General features: G+C 31.3%; 4 protein-coding genes across 4 annotated transcripts; 3 read left to right on the top strand and 1 right to left on the bottom strand.

Moving 5' to 3' along the window:
• Positions 1–38: 38 nt before the first annotated feature.
• Positions 39–1645, top strand: LOC114169431 (aquaporin PIP2-7). Its single transcript, XM_028054574.2, has 4 exons — positions 39–396; positions 526–821; positions 907–1047; positions 1128–1645. Exons 1-4 carry the CDS (start codon positions 90–92, stop codon positions 1239–1241), a joined length of 858 nt encoding a protein of 285 aa, XP_027910375.1. The 5' UTR covers positions 39–89; the 3' UTR covers positions 1242–1645.
• A 6339-nt stretch (positions 1646–7984) lies between these two features.
• Positions 7985–9343, top strand: LOC114170397 (aquaporin PIP2-7-like). Its single transcript, XM_028055875.2, has 4 exons — positions 7985–8379; positions 8488–8783; positions 8871–9011; positions 9092–9343. The coding sequence occupies exons 1-4, from the start codon at positions 8070–8072 to the stop codon at positions 9203–9205; spliced, it is 861 nt and encodes a 286-aa protein (XP_027911676.1). The 5' UTR covers positions 7985–8069; the 3' UTR covers positions 9206–9343.
• A 6044-nt stretch (positions 9344–15387) lies between these two features.
• Positions 15388–16115, top strand: LOC114168606 (uncharacterized). The gene has a single exon (XM_028053491.2). The coding sequence runs from the start codon at positions 15491–15493 to the stop codon at positions 15902–15904; it is 414 nt and encodes a 137-aa protein (XP_027909292.1). The 5' UTR covers positions 15388–15490; the 3' UTR covers positions 15905–16115.
• Positions 16116–17016: 901 nt separating this feature from the next.
• LOC114168607 (zinc finger, C3HC4 type family protein) lies at positions 17017–18670 on the bottom strand. Its single transcript, XM_028053492.2, has 3 exons — positions 18497–18670; positions 18299–18400; positions 17017–17341 (listed from the first exon to the last, which is right to left on the bottom strand). Exons 1-3 carry the CDS (start codon positions 18515–18517, stop codon positions 17225–17227), a joined length of 240 nt encoding a protein of 79 aa, XP_027909293.1. The 5' UTR covers positions 18518–18670; the 3' UTR covers positions 17017–17224.
• Positions 18671–19499: the final 829 nt, after the last annotated feature.

The raw sequence follows: 19499 nt of genomic DNA on the forward strand, positions 1-19499 counted from the left end.
CTCTCTCTTTCTTTTGTCACTTAAATAGCACCTCTTTCCACTAAACTTTGGCAGACCTAAGTATAGTAGTGATTGAGGGTTGAGAAATAATGGCGAAAGATGTTGAGGTTCAAGAGCAAGGAGAATACTCTGCAAAAGACTATCATGACCCTCCTCCGGCACCCTTGTTCGACCCCGAAGAGCTCACACAGTGGTCCTTCTACAGAGCCCTTATCGCTGAGTTCATAGCAACCCTTCTCTTCCTCTATGTCACTGTGCTAACCATAATTGGCTACAAAAGACAGACCGACGCCAACGTTGGTGGCACCGAATGTGATGGGGTTGGCATTCTCGGCATCGCTTGGGCCTTTGGTGGCATGATTTTCATCCTCGTTTACTGCACCGCCGGTATTTCAGGTATTTATTATTTGCCCTTGTTTCAAAATTTTGGTTGTTTTTGTTGGTTTGGTCGGATTTGTACGAGGAACGTGTACGAGTAAGCATGCAAGAAGAAAGTGTAACATGTTTTTGGATTTGGTGTTGTAGGAGGACACATAAACCCAGCTGTGACATTCGGGTTGTTCCTAGGACGCAAGGTGTCCTTGATAAGGGCGTTGTTGTACATGGTAGCACAGTGTGCTGGTGCTATCTGTGGCACTGGACTGGCGAAGGGGTTCCAGAAAGCGTACTACAACAGGTATGGAGGCGGTGCTAACTCTGTTGCTGATGGCTACAACAAGGGCACTGCTTTGGGTGCTGAGATTATCGGTACCTTCGTTCTTGTCTACACTGTCTTCTCTGCCACCGACCCTAAGAGGAACGCTAGAGACTCCCATGTTCCTGTAAGCACCACATTTGTTACAACCTTAATATACCAGAATATATATATTGGTTACTAATTCATGGTCTCACTTTTTAAACATGAAGGTTCTAGCACCACTCCCCATTGGGTTTGCCGTGTTCATGGTTCACTTGGCTACAATCCCAGTTACTGGCACTGGCATTAACCCAGCAAGGAGTTTTGGAGCAGCTGTAATCTACAATGACGAAAAAATCTGGGATGATCAGGTAAAAACATTTGAAACATTTGAAGATGAAAACATGTTTTTACCGATGTTGATTAATTTTGGTGATTATGTTATGAACAGTGGATATTCTGGGTTGGACCAATTGTTGGAGCAGCAGTGGCTGCATTTTACCACCAATACATCCTCAGAGCAGCAGCTATCAAGGCTCTTGGATCGTTCAGGAGCAATGCTTAATTAATTAATTAATTAAGCTAGGTTCTTAATTTCCAACAAGGCTATGGTGTTTGAGGAAGAATAATAATTTCCATGTTAAAGAGTGCTGGTCTTGTCTTGCAGCTCCCTAATTTAGGTTTTCTGGTCTTTTCCTTTGATCAGCTACAGTGGTTGCTGTTGTGGGGTTTGGAGGATAAGGCCTGAACCATATGGGGAGCATCAAAATTGTAGATAAGCATGCTTGTGTCTAAGGGTGTATTTTGTATCCCTTTTCTGTCTTTTTCTTTTTCTTTTCTTCTTTTTTTTAACTTCCTTGTAAGTGTTTCCTTTTCATTTCTCATGTTACTTAAATATTCATCTTTTCTTAATCATGATTTATGTAATGTACCATGACTCCAGTAATATTATCATGATTAAGCTTTTCATTTCTTTATGTCTTTCGATTTTAGTTCTGAGTTTAACTTCAAAATTTTAGATCAAAATGATGATAGTATTTAAATTGAGAAATATCTGATTGGGTTTGGAAAAGGACAATGTGGAGAAGTGGCCTTGGGAATTAGGCCAAAAAAATTGTTGTCCTTGAAGATCTTACTAATTAAGCTTTAGATGTTGTAAAAAACAAATGCTTATCCTAATCTTAATGATTAAACTAATGAAAACTTGTAGTAGTGAAAGTGCTTAATGAGCACCACAATTAAACTACTCTTCCACTTAAAAGCCCCACTATTTATTAGATAAACAAACTCGGGTTTTGTGGTGGTGGTTAATGATGTGACGTTAAATTTTGGATTGCTTTTCAAACTCATCGTTGTTGCTAGGGACACTATAATTTAAGTAAAGAAAAAGAAATAAACAAAGATAAAGTAAACATGTTAGGTGGATGACTTTGGATTCCTTACAAGTGCACCCCTCATTTCTTATAATATATTGGTGAGCTAATATACGTTATCTTCACCCTATTTTATGTCTCCATAGTTTTTTATTAGCTAGGTATGTGTTAATTTTTCACAATTTGTGTTGATAAAGTTGTTAAAATTTAATACAAGTCTATTTCACATGTAAAAATGAAAAATAGTTGAGAAATTAAAAAAAATTATTTAAAAAAAAACTTCTTTGTTGCAAAAGAAAGGTTTGTAAATTTAAAAAGAAATGAGAGAAAAAAAGTTTGGATTATTCGTTTCTATATTTCTTATCAATAAAAGAAAGTCTATGTGAAAGGTAAAAAAGAAAAGAAAAGAAAGGTTGGGGTTTTCCGCATATTCTATTCTGAAGAGCATATATATAGAACATGAAGGTGACGGAACATTTGAGAAATTTTAGAGAAACAATGATGATCATGTAATGGTGCTTAAGTTAAGTATCTTAGAAAAAAGTAAGATTATGACGGATTAACAACTGATGTACCTTTCATTAATTAGTCTTGTAAGGTTCATTAGTTCTGTAATTATCATATTAAGCCAACGTGTTACTTCGAACTCTCTCGAACCAGCTACATATATTCTCAAATGTTATGCCCATATATTTAATTACGATGCTTAATGTTCTAGAAGTTTAGTTTAAGATATACGAATTTTAAGAGTAATTATGGAGAAAAAAAATAATTACGGTGAGTATATTAGTCAACAAAATTTTTATTTTAGATATGGTGATTGATTTGAAGTTTTTTTTTTCACAAATTTAAATACAAATATTGGTATGTGTTTTTATTATTATTATTATTATTATTTGGTAATTATGAGTATATAATTTTGGCTGTCTTTGTTCATACATCAATTCATGTGATGGAGACATGTGAGTAAATGGGGACAAATAGTGGGCACAAGCTTTTAAGCCAAACTTTTTTGTCAATGGACCTAATTAAGCTTAAAAACAAAATTGATACATTGTTTTGTACCAAACAAGCCCAATTTGTAATTACGTGTGCCTAAAATCTTTTATTATATTTGGTATTTGTCTATCTAATAAGAATCAAATATGTATGAAAAACTTCATAGTAAGAGGAACATTTAGTACTATTGTTCTAATCAAGAGATAAGATTACTTCTTTTGCTAGAACATTAAGTTGGTTGTGTTTTCCGTAAACTAGTTAAAATATTTTATTGCATTTTTAATTATTTTGTGAAATTAACGTTGATATTCACGTTTTTTTTCTTAAATTATTATTTTTTCTTTATTTAATGGTTATTTGATTTCAATTACTTATGATATGATTCATCATTTTTTTTATTGTAAAAATTTGTTTTAAATTGAGTATTCATTTTAATTCGAACGTGATAAAATTCTTCTATATTTATAAAAAATAAGTATGTTTTTTGATATCTATATCTTCATTTTCTAATTAACCTTGAACAATAAGAGTTGTTTATAATAAATGGAAATCGTACCAATTATCTCTTTAAGTATTGAACAATAAGACTTATTTATGATGGGTGAAAATCTTACCTATTATTATAGAGTTTCTCTAGTTTTAAGTGATAATACTTGCCAATGTAAGTAGAATTCTTATCTATAAGATTAACTACAAATTTAAATTTATCTCATTTTTACTTATTTTAATAATATTACAAGTTTGATGATTCTTAACAAGAAAAATTAAAAAATATCAACAATATAAAATAAATTGAAATAAAAAATAGGTGATAAAATAATATTAATACATAATTTGAATTTTAAAAATAACTTAATTTTTTTAAATAACTTTTATATAAATCATCATTGATTAAATTCAAATGAATTCAAACAAAAGCAAATGCAAGATATAAAATGTTTCATGATTGAAAGTATCACAAAGAAAATGAGAGAGAATTTTGAATTTTAAAAATTCAAATATCTTTTGTTATCATCACTTCTTTTAACCGGTGTTTTTAATTAATAATTGATCAACTTTATTGCTCTTCAATTGATAGTTATCTTCCTACATCTGTTTTTTTTATATGTTTTCTATTTTTTTAAAAAAAATCAACTAAATAATAGTCTAATTCTTACTAATTCCACCTAAAAATAAAGTAAATGTTATTTTGAAACCACAATCAAACATTGTTTATTTATAAAGGTTAATTAATATTATTCTCATGCATTCACTTATTCTCTTCACTCCCTTTTCCAACCTTTTCATTCCTTATCTCCGTTAATCTCTCTCCATTACCGCAGTATTATATAATCAAAGTGATACATTTTTTTATTATTATTAATTGATAATTAGTAAGCATTTTTAGTTTGTTTTCATATACTATCTTTATTTTAAAAATTACGGTATTAGTAAAATTGAGGATATGATTGGTAGAATTTAAAGTATTATCATAGAAAGGTGATGAATTTATCATCTACTTAATGCTTGGATGATGGTGTAAATCGAGAGAAGTTAGTTGAACCAAAATATAACATAGTTTTTATAATTGTAGTCATATTTTCATATCAGCTTTAGTAAAGATTTGTATTTCAACATCACGCATCATGTCCTTTAATTTATTGTCCATTGTCGAGTACACATATTCATGTGTTTCAGCCACACTTGGAGGGTCTACTAATCCACCATATCACATCCATGTTGTATAATTCTTCAGAAATCCATCTCATAAAAGATGTTCTCTAATTTCGACCAAATCCAATATTCTCCCATTCAAACAATTCACACAGGTACACCTCGTCTTTCCTCTGTTTTCTGCACTACCAGCATGACGTTGAGCAGATTCTATAAATTCCTCGACCCCTCTCTCATGATTGTTGACATGTGAAGCCAAGGTGGTTTGCTTCTTGAAGATTTGATGAAGACTTAATGAAGCCCTTTTGAACTATCTTGACGCCATTACCATTGGAATGAAGCCTACATTGATGAAGGAAAGGAGACTTGATGATATCCATGTTGATCAAGGTTGGAACGTGTGTTCTCCACATAGTTACATCAAGAAAGTGTAGTTGATGTTTGTAATTCATATTGTAGACCTTGTAGCATTAATTAGATGTATTTGGTCTTAGGTGTGTCTTTTAATTTGTTGAATGGTTTTTCAACAGGTTAAAAGGTAGGCTGCAGTAGTCTAAACTGCAACAAATTCAATCAGTTGATTTAGTTTTTAATCGACCGATTTTACTTAAGTCAAGTGAAATCAACTTGTTGAATTTTGTAACAGTTTGACTATAAAAGCTGTGATTTTTGAAAGAGATGTTTGTTGATCAGTTTTGAACATGAAATTGCTCTGGAACCTCATGGAAACTCTCTCCTTCATGATCATACAACTTGCAGCAGTTGAAGATTGATCTTGGATCATTTCTTGAAGCTTTTGGCTTGGTTTAAAGCTTGAAGAAAGTGGTTTGTGGTAGGTTGGGTTGTGCTACCACTGAGGTTTGATCTTTCTCAAGCTTTGTGTGTGTGCCTGGTGGTTTTCCAGGTCTGTAAGAGGGTTCTTGTTGTGCTGGTGTGATTCTTGTGTGATTCAAGAGTCTTTTGTGGTGTTTTTGCATATTTTGAAAGTGTAAGGGTGAATACTTTGTATATCTTTTGAAATAGTGCAAAGTCAAACTCATGTTGTCTTGACAAACTGGATGTAGCTCAGGTTTGAGTGAACCAGTATAAAAATCTTGTGGTCTCCCCTCTTCTCTAACATTTTTCTCTTGCATTTTCATTTTAAAGTTTAAAGAACTTGTGCTTTAATAATCTTTTTCATGTTCTTGCATGTTTTCATGACATCTGCAATATTGAGCATGTTTGTATAATCATTTAGAACTGGTTTTGATCATTCTTGTGCATTGTTCCTGGTTTAAAACTCGAATTTGCTTTTTTGCATTTTTTTTCAGTATTTCAGTCGATTGTTTTCCTGTTTCAATCGATTGATTATACCAGAACAGAATCTGTTAACTCTGGTTTTGATCGACTGAAAGTATATTGTCCAACACCTTTTGCATTCTAACTTGGTGATCTAATTGATTCAATTAAAAGTGGTTTTTAGCTTGCAAAGATAACCTAATTTTTTAACTAGTCAATTCAATCCCCCATTCTTGACTTTTTAACCATTTCAAAACTAACAATAATCATCACTTATATGTGATAAATTAATCCAACTTTGATCCATCATTGTTCTGTAATGAATAATAATTTTATAGTACATACAAATAATAATTGTCAGGAGTCAGACACTCAAACTAAATCCCAACACGTTGTCAGGGTAGCGAACTTGATCCTAACTTGTTTGACGATATGCATATAGTAGAATATATCAACAAATACCTAAATTTTAAAAACTAAATAAACATATAATACAAATAAATATCTCCATGCAAAAATAAAATTTATCAAATATCAACATATAATTACATAAAATAAATGCATCAAATTTAAAATACTAGTAACATACCTTTTATTATAAAGTAATTAAAAATAGACTTACATGTTACATAGGAGAACCACGTTGATTTCAGGGAGAAGAAGATGAAGCACGGACACGGGTTTGGGGTGGCTCGTGCAGTGGGCAACGGTAACGGAGGAGCGGTGGCAGGGTGCGACGAAAGCAGTGGCTCTTGTGCAGTGGTTTCGAGAAGAAGAAGATGAGACACGGAGGTGCGGTGGCAAGGCGCGACGGAAGCAGCGTTGTAGCGGTGAGCGGTGGTTTCAGTGCTTCACGACTTTGACGAGGAAAGTACGTTACGACTTCGACGGACGGAAGCAGCGATGAGTACTCAATAACACGAAAAGGGCCACAGTGGGGAAGAGACCGCGAATGGTGGCAGGGGGCGACAGAAGCAGCAGACAAAGCGATAGGGAAGTGAAAACTTTTAACCCTCGAAAGAAATTCTACGACGGTTACTAGGTTTTCAATGATGGTGCAGCGTAAACTTGTCATCATTTTTAAAATTTTTGACGACGATGCTGTTAAAGTTGTCATTATTTATGCTTTCTTCCCTGTATAACGACGGTTTTTTAATGAAACCATTGTTACAAAGTTGAATATAATTATACAGTCGTGCCACCACATTCTTTACTACAACGATTGCGCTTTAACAGTCATTATTTGTTGTCGTTGATCCTCTGTGATGGAGTAAGGGTGCTTTGGCCCCTCCCATTTTTTTTTTCTCACATTGTCTATTAAATTATACAATATATTTTCATTGTTTTAAAGTATATGTTTTCAAAAAATCAATTGTATTATAGATGAAACTTAAATAACTATTGAATTTAAAAACATGAAGATAATACTTATCAATCATTTATTTACTCATTTATTCACTTATTATTAATTAATAATTTTTGTGACAAAGTTGTCCATATCATTTTCAATAAGAGATTTCAACTTTATTATATTATTGTTAATGCTATTAATTATTTAAATTTAAAAGCTTTATCTATTATCTTTTCAATTATATTGATCTCTTATAAGAATAGTAAAAGAATATGAATTTCTTGCACACACTATTATTATTTAAAATGATGAAGATATAACTAAAAATATTAGTTTTAATTTAATTATTGATGGTTTAATAATTTGAAAGAACAGTATATTAAATATTTACTATTTTTTATTCTTACAATCAAATTAAATTTGGTATTCATTCTTCTATCGGTAAAAATGATAAAATTATAAATTTTGAATACATTTTTTTTTAGATTTCTAAAATTAGTAGTCAAGATCCTACATTATTGATTATTGATGGGGTGGGTGCCATGCAAGGAAAATCAAGCTAAAAGAAAAAAAAAAAAGTGCAAATCAAATCATGTCGTTGTACATAGAAAGAAAAAACAAAACACAGAGTTAAATTATTTGATTCATTACCTTTTGATCCTTGAATACCACTTCTTTCCACTAAACTTTGGCACACAGAGTTAATTACCTAACTATAGCAGTGATTGAGGGTTGATAAATGGCTCAAGATGTTGAGGTTCAAGAGGAAGAAGAAGAATACCCCGAAAAAGACTATAATGACCCTCCTCCAGCACCCTTGTTCGACCTCGAAGAGCTCGCACATTGGTCCTTCTATAGAGCCATTATCGCCGAGTTCATAGCAACCCTTCTCTTCCTCTATGTCACTGTGCAGACCATAATTGGCAACAAAAGACAGATCGATGCCAATATTAATGGCATCGAATGTGATGGGGTTGGCATTCTCGGCATCGCTTGGACCTTTGGTGGCATGATTTTCATCCTTGTTTACTGCACTGCCAGTATTTCAGGTACAATTTTCTTGTTTGTTTCAAAAATCTTGTTCATTTCGTGGTTGTTTTTGCTGGTTTGGTCATGCAAGAAGAAAGTGTAACATGTTTTTTGATTTGGTGTGGTAGGAGGACACATAAACCCAGCTGTGACATTCGGGTTGTTCCTAGGACGCAAGGTGTCCTTGATAAGGGCGTTGTTGTACATATTAGCACAGTGTGCTGGTGCAATTTGTGGCACTGGACTAGCGAAGGGGTTCCAAAAGGCATATTTCAACAGGTATGGAGGTGGTGCTAACTCTGTTGCTGATGGCTACAACAAGGGCACTGCTTTGGGTGCTGAGATTATCGGTACCTTCGTTCTTGTCTACACTGTCTTCTCTGCCACTGACCCTAAGAAGAACGCTAGAGACTCCTATATTCCTGTAAGCACCATTGTTGTTATTACAACCTTAATATACCAGAATATATATTTGGTTACTGATTCATGGTCTCACTTTTTGAACATGAAGGTTCTAGCACCACTCCCCATTGGGTTTGCTGTGTTTGTGGTTCATTTGGCTACAATCCCAGTTACTGGCACCGGCATTAACCCAGCAAGGAGTTTTGGAGCAGCTGTAATCTACAATGACCAAAAAATCTGGGATGATCAGGTACAAACATTTGAAACATTTGAAGATGAAAACATGTTTTTACCGATGTTGATTAATTTTGGTGATTATGTTATGAACAGTGGATATTCTGGGTTGGTCCAATTGTTGGAGCAGCAGTGGCTGCATTATACCACCAATACATCCTTAGAGCAGCGGCTATCAAGGCTCTTGGACCATTCAGGAGACATGTTTAGGAAATGCTTAATTAATTATGTTTTGGTTACTTGATAAATTTAGATTTCGATTGAGTCGTTGTTAAAATTAAAATTTTGTAGTATATCTTAAAATTTTATAACTTTTTAATTCAGTCTGTGTAGTGTATTTATATGTTTATATTAATTATGTGATGTTACAGTTATTTTATCTTCATTTATATAATATTGTGGGACAAGAGACCATGATTTTCATAAAAATTATTTAACGAAAACTTATTTAAAATTATAAAAGATTACAACAAAAAAATATAAAATATATAACCATAAAATAAATAAATATTAAATTTTAAAATCATAATATTATAATATTATAAAATTTACTGCTTTATAATTTTGTAGATTTTATAGATTCATAATTTCGTAAAATATTTTATAACCTTATAATTGTATAGTTTATAATTTTTGTAATTTTTAATTTTTAATTTTATAGTCTCGTACTTTTATAATCTTTTACTTATATATTGTATATTTTTATATAATTTTAATTTAAATTTAAAAACAATTTTATATTTTTATATGTTTTAAGGGAAATATCGTCAGCATAATCTATTGTATCTAGGAATAACAAAAATATCCTTGCCTGTAGGTATTCGTGAATAAAATTCGCACTGGATAGTTGCTACTCGTAAATATCTATTACTCTGAATGATGGATATTGTAATATTTGTACATAAACAGATTGGGCATGAATATTTTAATACTCATTTATGAACGAGTTGAGTGTCGGTAACATATTATATGTATCTGTAAGCATATGTTACCTACAAAAAATTAAAATTAAAATTTAATATATATTATATTTTTTGTTTTTTTTATTTTTTGGAAATTTCATTTAGATTTTATTTTAATAATTTATAAAATGTCATTTTCTAAATATTGACAAGTATTTTTTGAATGAGTATATGGTTGAATTTTTGTTTTGCGGTTCAGGTAGCATGTATGCATTTCTTTTATCCAATCTAACTCATTGTCATTCCTACTTATAACTAAATAATATATGACGACTTAAGATCATTTAATTTATCACAAAAATTTAATAAAACTCAAAACATAACTTGGTCTTCTTAATTAATATTTAAGGTACTTTTCTAGCTTCTTAATTTCCACCAATGCTATGGTGTGTTTCATGTTGAGGAGTGCCAGTCTGTCTTGCAGCTTCCTAATTTAGGCTTTCTGGTCTTTTCAATTCATCAGCTATAGGTAGTTGCTATGGGGTTTGAATTTTTAATTGATTTTTTTTTTCTTCAAATATATTAATAAGCATCGATATTAATTCTAACTTAACTAAGATTATCTTGAATCCTTCTAAATAATTTAGGTATTTTATATCTAAATAAATTATTTACAAAATTTTTATTTTAAAGTTTTAAATTAGAGTCACACCATTCATATAGGTTGAACTCCTATTTTGTTGAACTCCTATTTTATTGATATTTAGTTTTCCTTCTCCAAAAATTCATCAAAAATATCATAACCGATATTTAAATTCAGATATCAAAGAGATGGAATGTAATGTTTTTAACTTTTTTTCTTATATAGATAACTTTTGAACTTGATTGACGTGAATAAATCATCAGAATTTTTTTCCCCAAACTAGACTCTTCTACTATTCAAGTACAATTTCGTTTTGTCATGGACTGAATTCTCATCACGTTTTTTTCTAATTTTGCATATTGTTTGTTATTGTAGTTCAGTTTTTTGTTCTTTTTAAGAACGAGTTCTTAACAACATTTTTCTAGTCTTATAGATTTGTATATTTATTTATCATAAATTACTTTATTAAAAGTTTAATTTTTTTATAAAATGATTTGAATATAAATTTCAGAAAATATATGTTTAATTTAATATTCATAAATTAATTAGGAATAAATTTTTTGAAAAGTAATTATAATAAATAAGATAATTTAATTAAATTATAATTTATGATAATAAAAAAATGATCATAATAAAAGCTCCACAATTAAACTACGTGTTCCATTTAAAAGCTCCACTATTATTAGATAAACTAAATCCGCTTTTGTTGCGACATAATTTGATAAAAGGTAAATAAATTATGTGATAATATTGTAAACTCAATTTAATACAGCAAAAATCTTATACTTCAGGTTGCATAGATTATCTAGATGTGTATACATTTGTATGTTTCTTTATCTTTCTTTCTGTTATTTTGATAATTTGAAAATTTTCAATTCTCATCTCAAATACACTTTATTAATTGATCAACAAAATTGTAAAAAATGTTTTCAAATTGAAAAAGAATAAAATTTTGAAAAATCAATTCACCTCCACTTGATACGTAAATATTAATCAAATCTATTTTAACAAAATTCACAAGAAAGAATTTTGAATTTTAAAAGTTCACATATCTTTTATTATCATTACTCTTTTTTCAACGGAGAATCATAAATTTATTCTGTCATACTCGTGTTTTTGATTGATAATTGATCAACTTTAATGCTTTCAATTGATAGTAATGTTTATTCCTTATTTTTCTCCATACATCTCTTTTTTTTTATGTTTTGAAGAAAAAAAAATCAACTAAAGCATATTCTAGTTCTTACTAATTCTAAAAATAAAGTAAATGTTATTCGGAAACCACAATCAAACGTTTTATTTATTTATAAAGGTTACTATCATTCTCATTCATGCTCTGATTTTCTTCACTCCCTTTTCCAACCTTTTCATCCCCAATTTCCCATAATCTCTCTCCATTACTGCAGTATTATATAATCAAAGTGATAGAAATTTTTTATTTTATTTTATTATTTATTGATAATCAATCTATATTTAAGAATGTGGGTAAGGTTCTATTTCAATTAAGCTTAGTCATGGTAACCGTTTTAAGTTTATTTTCATATACTATCTTTACTTTAAAATGTTAATATATGAGTTAATTTTTTCATGTATTAATAGTGTATGAAATTACACTATTAGTAAAATAGAAGATATGATTGATAGAATTTAAAGTATTATCATAAAATTTGATGAACTCATCATCTACATAGGATGACGGTGAAATCTCCTTATTACATGGCAGAAAAAAAAATGTTTAAAATTATAAAATTTGTATTATTTAAATGCACAGACAATGAAAATGAAGGTAAAAAAAAAAAGAAAAAAGACTCAAATTTCAAACACATACCATGGTGATATTTTGTACTTTTTTATCATTAGTTATTGTTTTGGTACATCCATTATGTCTCACATCACTTAAGAGTCGACATCAAGTACAATTTAAATACTCCCTCCACCTAGATGTCTTTTAAGGACAAAACCGTGATTGAGCTTCACGTTCCAGAGCAGACAATATCTCAAGAACGCGGTAGTTGTTTCTAACGATTGTTGCCGGATGCACTTGGGTCGGATCGAAACATTGACGACTACCATGGAGCCGACAACAACTTTCCTTCAACTCCCTTGCCTTCGACTTAGGGGTTTGTTTCAGTATACCCACTAAGTCCCACATCGCTTAGGAGTCGAGGTCATACTCCCTCCACCCTCCGAGGCATCTTTAAAAACAAAATCGAAACAGAACTCTATGCTCCAAAGTGAACAATACCTCAGAAATGTGATGTTTGTTCCTAACAATGATTGACAGACGCATTTGGATTGGATCGGAACAGTTATATTATGTACGAATTAAATAAAAGACTGAATATCATTCTTCAAACAAAAAATAATGGCCATATTTCATAAAAATAACTTATAACATAATCGAAAGTCAGAAAATAGTTACTTTTAAAAAAACATTAGTTGTTTTTCTAAATTATCTTATTTAGTGATCATAACTGTAAAACTGGCCTCTAAATTATTATGGACCGATTAAATAAAATAGTTTATGTAATTTTCATGAAAAATTATATTTTTATTTTGTAGATTTTTGCAATTATAATGTTAATGTTTTAGTTGAATTTGAAATCTATACCAAATATTTTATTGAAAATTGAATCAATAATATAACTATTATATCTCTAACTTAATATTATATATATCATACTGCCATTACATTTTTTTTTCTGACTATTTTCAATTATATATTTATTTTGTGCCACTCATAAATGTTAGTATGTCTCATAAACGATGCAATATTGAAAGGATTTAAAAATAGGAGGGTGTATAAAGAACTTTATTGATATATTAATGAGGATTATGAAACTAAAACCAACCAGATGCAAACTAAAAAACAAATGTATCATAATGAAGATTTTGATTTTTGAATTATAATTTTAATTCTAAAAGAATCAATTTTCATAATTACAAAAGTAAAATGAAATGTTATACGTTGGTAAAACGTGTAAAAAAAATGTACTAATAAAGTTTGCAAAAAAAAAGATGATGTGGTAGAATTCCAAAAGTATATGATTTAACTCAAACTAATTGAGATCGAACGTGATTTTTATGGTAAGATGATTCTAAAATTTTAAATAATATAATTAAAAGAACGTGATTCCTTAACTATTGTACGTGATTTTTTTTTACGTAAATCTTTATTAATAAAATAATTTAAAAACTTGAGTGCATTTCTTAACGAATCTGTATACTTTATGTGAAGATAAGTTTCAAAATGCGAAGAAAAATCTCAAGATACGGAGAACATGTACACAATTCCCTGTTTTTTCTACACCATTCACTTCATTTAGATTCAAAGCATGGATTTTGTGGTAAGCACTTAACTTATTAAAATGTGGGATAGATATCATCTTTAAAATATATTTTTTTGTTTAATTATTTTTTATTAAAAATTACACGTTGATTTTATACTGGTACTTCTTAGTTTGATTAAGAAATTATCTTTTCTTAATTATTTCTAATTCAATTTTTTTCTTTAATTATTTTGTTAGTTTATCATACAATCTCACGTCTTTTTGTTACGAATGGAAGTGACCAAGTTAATGGTAAACCAACCTTTTTTTTACTCTCACAACATGTTAATTAATTTTAAAAAAAAGTACGTCAAATTGTCCAAAAATACAAGTAAACCAACCTTTTTTTTTTTTTACTTTAGCAAATTAAAAATCAAGTTAATAATTTGTTTAAAAAATATGTAATTTTGTAAAAAAAAAAACCTTTTCCTTCTTTTTTTTACTCACCCTTTTCATGTAATTTTTTTTTTTGCCTTATTCTATCTTAACTATTTTAAGACTTCTTAATGGTTAGCTTACTAAAAAAATCATCTAATGCCTAGGAATTTGTTGAGTATATACAATTATATATAATTGTTTGTGATTTAATCTTATACCACAATCTCAATGAGTCATATAGTTGAGTATTCCAACATTTCATTGATTTTAATATATTTAATAACAAAATATGAATTAAAATGTTTTACTGCCATTTTACCAAAACTCAACATGAATGAAAAGATTTCAATCAGCAGATTTTGACACTTCTGATAGAGAATCTCTGAGTGCTGCCATGGAGAAGGAAGGATTAAAGAGAGTCACAATAGGAGGCATAGAGAAAGTGGAGAAAGCATGAAAGCTGAGATGATTTTGAATTAACATCACTATGATTTTCACATATAGTGTGTGTGTGGCTAAGGAAGAACAGAATGCATTTGGTATTCAATTCTTGCATGCGTTTTGTGCCCTAGCAATAATGTGACGGAGCAGGCCAGCAATGCCCTTTGCTGGCCCTCTAAGCTAAGCCAACCTTATGCTACAATTAATTATTGTCTTCCACTTTGGGACAAAGCAAAGTACAAAACTTTTTTGTGATAAAGTATGAGAAGCCTAATAGTGTCATGCTGAAATACTTGCACATATGCAGATTTTTTTTCCCACTCTCTTGAGATGGGAAGTTATTGCTCTAATTATGCAAGGGTGCCAATTAATGTTCTAATCTTCTTTGTGCTTACTCTGTATTGTATCTGTATGCATTAGAGTAAGACACTTGAGCACAATCATGAAAAAATAAGTACACTTGAGCGACCTCTAGCTAATAAATAAAGCAATAAGATTGTGCTGTTATCAGAACAATTATGACAGTAATGCCACTGCTGCTTCAATCAATGCAATCTTTAAAGGGGTGTGTAACATATAGCCATGGGCAGTTTGGGAATAGCAAATGATTCAATGTTGGGGTTAGGGTCTGTTGAAAGCAAAATCCACAATTATGTTCCCTCTATTATAATTACTCCAAGGAACAACCATTTGTTCAGAACCTCAACACATTTATAAAAGCCAGAGCACCCACCTACAAGCTTTATCCAAAAGCTATCTCGTTCTCTGGTTTCAAGTGATCTACACAAAACAAAAGAGAAACATGAGTTCTATTGGTTTTTCCTTCCTCTTCCTCCTTTCTCTAGCAATTTTATCTATTGCTAGAGGGCAAGAAAGGGCCCCTCACGGGCTTGCTTATGAGAGTCCCATAGCTTTTCCACCAGCAGCATATGACTTTTTTCATCCCAATGCTCAAAAGCCTCAGAGTAGAGACTCGTGTGCAGCATCCAAATGTTCACCACTGCCTCTAGCAGCTCAAGTGGATGGCACTCAAATATATCAAAACAAAGCTTCAGCAATGCAGAAAGGTGGGAAACAAATCGGAGCTGGGGGTGTAGCTGCCATTATCACTGTTTTTGCTTTTGTTGTGCTTTTAGCTATGGGAATCTACTATGTAAAGGTCACTCGCCAAGCCAACATGAATCGAGCAAGTAGTAGTGCTCAATCTCATGCTTGATGTGCTTTTGTTTAATCACATCACAACCAAGCTTAGAACAAGGCATAAATACTCTTCCACTTTGCCTAAGTTTCCAAAAAATCGTTTCTTTAACCATATGTGTGTATCTTATTTTCTTATTTGTTAGCAATAGTTCCATTTCCAGTGTTCATGATTAACAATGTAACTACGGTTGTTATAGTGACTAATATCAAATATGGATGTTTTCACAGTTATTATAGTCAAGTGTTTCCAATTTCTTACCATCTACTGAAAATAATAACATAGTTCAACGCGAGGCAATATCAGACACAAAATAGCAGGTCTATCACAGAATTTGGACAGAATCAAACACACAGAAAGAGTGCTAAAAACTTACATTCTAAAACTTCCTTTAAACACATTCTAATTGGTTGAAATTCACGTGAACCCACGAAGAGTTTGTATTGGAAGGAGTGTTAAAAAATGTGCTCCTATCATCTCTCAACATAAGTTACGAACATGAATCCTGAACTCACTGCAAGCAGACAATCGATGAACTTATTCACAGTTTTGACAGGCTTCTCGTTTGTGATACTAAACCGAAGATTTTATCCTATCTGGTTAATCACATCAACATCAGCTACTACAGTAAAGTATGTAGCAGACAGTCAAGCCCGTAGGAATACAATCTTCTGCAGTCTATATTCCTGCTACCAATTTTATATTGACAAAGTTAAATTAAAAAATTGCTTTACTAAAAGAAACATACGATAAAATAGATCTTCATGTTTCACTGTTACACTTCATCAACGAAGACATTCCCATAAAGTATCTGAATAAAAATTAAAACAACGTTGAAATGACTTATTCTCTGGGAACTATTGATATTCTTATCAATTTCCCAACAAAGGTGGTCAATTTCCATTCAAATTCTAAACTGTTGTTTCATTCATTTAAATAGCTTTCCTCGTAGAACTTGAACATGAAAACTGTCCACACTCCAAAGCCATATAATCACAGCAAAACATTGCTTATCAGTGCGCAAATCATTAAGTGCATTTACAATTTATTGGCAATAGGCAACTAGGGAATGCTAATTCATAAGGACAACGTAAGTAAATTCTCATATTCAGATATTAGTGTGCTGCAAGGAAGAAAAATCAAGTATGTTGATCAAATATTAAAGCAACACCCAAGTATTGCAGAATACATTACATTGGTGTTCAAACATCATCTGGTGTGTCCATGTGCACAACCGTTTAAAAATCTAAAATGTCAAGGTAAAATAAGGCCATGTATGGTATGTTTTGATATCACAATTACAAGAGATATATTAAAATAAATTTGCTCATAACATTTCTACCATCCGCGTGAGCTGAGGGACTTTATCAAAGGTCCAAATGTCTGATCCACTGTTTTGTTCCACTTATGAGCAAATTCAGAACGTGATTTTTTTCCAAATATAGGTTCTCTGACCTGGTAGAGAGTGAAAGCTGAAAGGTTATAATTTAAAAGTACCAAATCATACTCCAAACATATAACTCAAACTTGAGATGTTTAACTCTCAAGGGTGACCGTACACGAATGAATGATCGGTATTTCAAATATAGAGCAACTCAGGAAAGTGTAGTTTGAATTAGACGGTAATTCAAAATTCCAAGTATAAGAAATATCTCCATAAGAATAATAAAGCACATGTAAGTGCAAACTATTGTGCAAGTTACTGTAAAAGCGAGTTAGGCTTTTATTAATTTCCTGTATAGTTTAGGATTCGGATGCATATAAATGTCTTCATCAAAAAAACAAACTTATCTGAACCTTGTGTCTCATTATATTTATTCTCCGGAAAACTTCACATTATGCACAACGACAAACATGAACATTGTGAACAATTCCATCTCTTCCTTGGAATTATTCCCATGTAACAGTTTAGCCAACAACATAAAAATGTAGCAACGAGGTGGTTTAGGTAACTCAATGCATTCCCGGGGGCAAGTTTCAGCTCCCCGAGTGCACCCCTACATACCATAAAAAAGATTTTACAAAAAAAGGGGTCTGTAGACGCAGAAAAATAAAATGAAGTTTTCAACAAGCAATCTTGAGGTAAAAGTTTCCAAACCCAGTTTTAACAAAAATTAAATGTACAACATTTTAGCATACCACAGATTAAAACACAACGAACAAATAGCCCTTCCAAAACACAACGAATGGTGGATTGTTTTGTATATAAGAAAAAGGACAGCCCAAACTTGAATGGCAGTTATAATTTAAAAGTAAAACCAGCGCAGGCCACACCACACCACTCATTCAATCAAGAGTCAATAACAATGTGAATTCATTTGGTGTATCTAGCATCGGTGATTCCATCTACGCAATTAGATAAACTGAATAGACAGGAATAAGGTAAAGAAAGAGGGGAAAAGCGAGTAGTACCTGAGATTGGTTTTGGGAAATAGAGGAGTAGATGTATCTGCGTTGCTCAAACACAACCACCCCCGTCAATACCACTCCCAGTGAAGCTCCCAGAAGCCGTTCCTATTTCAAACCAAAATCCACCATTAAAATTCTCACCTTTAAATTGAAAGAAAACAAAAACCTAAACTGATCATGTTTTGATAGAGGAATTCGTACCTGGGTGAGAATGCTGATCATCCTTTCCTTTTTGTTTGTTCGCTGCAACAGATTTATCGGAACAACACTTCTCTTTCAAATGCCCTGTCTCTCCCGATCTTGCTTCGGGAAAAGCCTCCGCTCCTCACGACGTCGTATTCGCCGCTTACTTCTCCGTGTTTGGGCCTGTTTGTTGCACTGCCCAAACCATTCTAGGCCCAAATAATGCACTCCAACACCATCATTCGAAGGTTCATTTTTTCTGTTTCTATTTCTGCACCCCCATAATTTCTTCTTCTAATCCTGTAATATGAGAAATGACCTCCATGTCTTAGTCGTAACACATCATAATCAATTCAAAGCAATGTTCTAACATGGTTAATTGACCTTTAAAAGTATACCATTTAAAACTACCCTAATGTATTTTAAATCATGTTTTGAACTTTATATAGCCTTAAATAATATTCAAGGTTAATCCAAAATTATATAGTCCCATTCTTGTTTCAAATTACACAATTTAAAATCATATTTTATATCATGTATCTTATTTCAAATCATATAATCTATGAATCGCACCATCTAAAATATTATTCCAGATTTATGTGATGAAACCATATTTCAGATTGTGTAATTCTAGTATGAATAAATTATGACAAAACACGCTAGTGAATTTTATATCACGACGAGGGTGAAAGAAAAAAAGTGAAGAGATAGACTCTTTTCAATTTGTTTTCAAATGCGGGATCTTTGTTCAAAATTTTCAGACAAATTTTGATAAAAAAAAAACAAAAAAACAACTTTGTGTCTCTTTCTTTTATATTGGCAAGGGGACTCCATCGGTGTGTCGGTGGATCGTTTTGACACTTAGAGGAATATTGGTGGGTTCCCAACACAATTTTTGGTATAATTTTCTTATGTTTGTTATCAAAAATCTTGTGGATTGGGTAAACCATAATACGATTTAAGATTTTTTATTGTTAAGAAATATTGTGAAAGGTAAATTTGTATTAATACTATTTTTTGT

This window comes from Vigna unguiculata, chromosome 11 (assembly GCF_037176805.1).
Source record: "Vigna unguiculata cultivar grain cowpea cultivar isolate G323 ecotype 2 chromosome 11, ASM3717680v1, whole genome shotgun sequence".
NCBI classification, from domain to species: domain Eukaryota; kingdom Viridiplantae; phylum Streptophyta; class Magnoliopsida; order Fabales; family Fabaceae; genus Vigna; species Vigna unguiculata.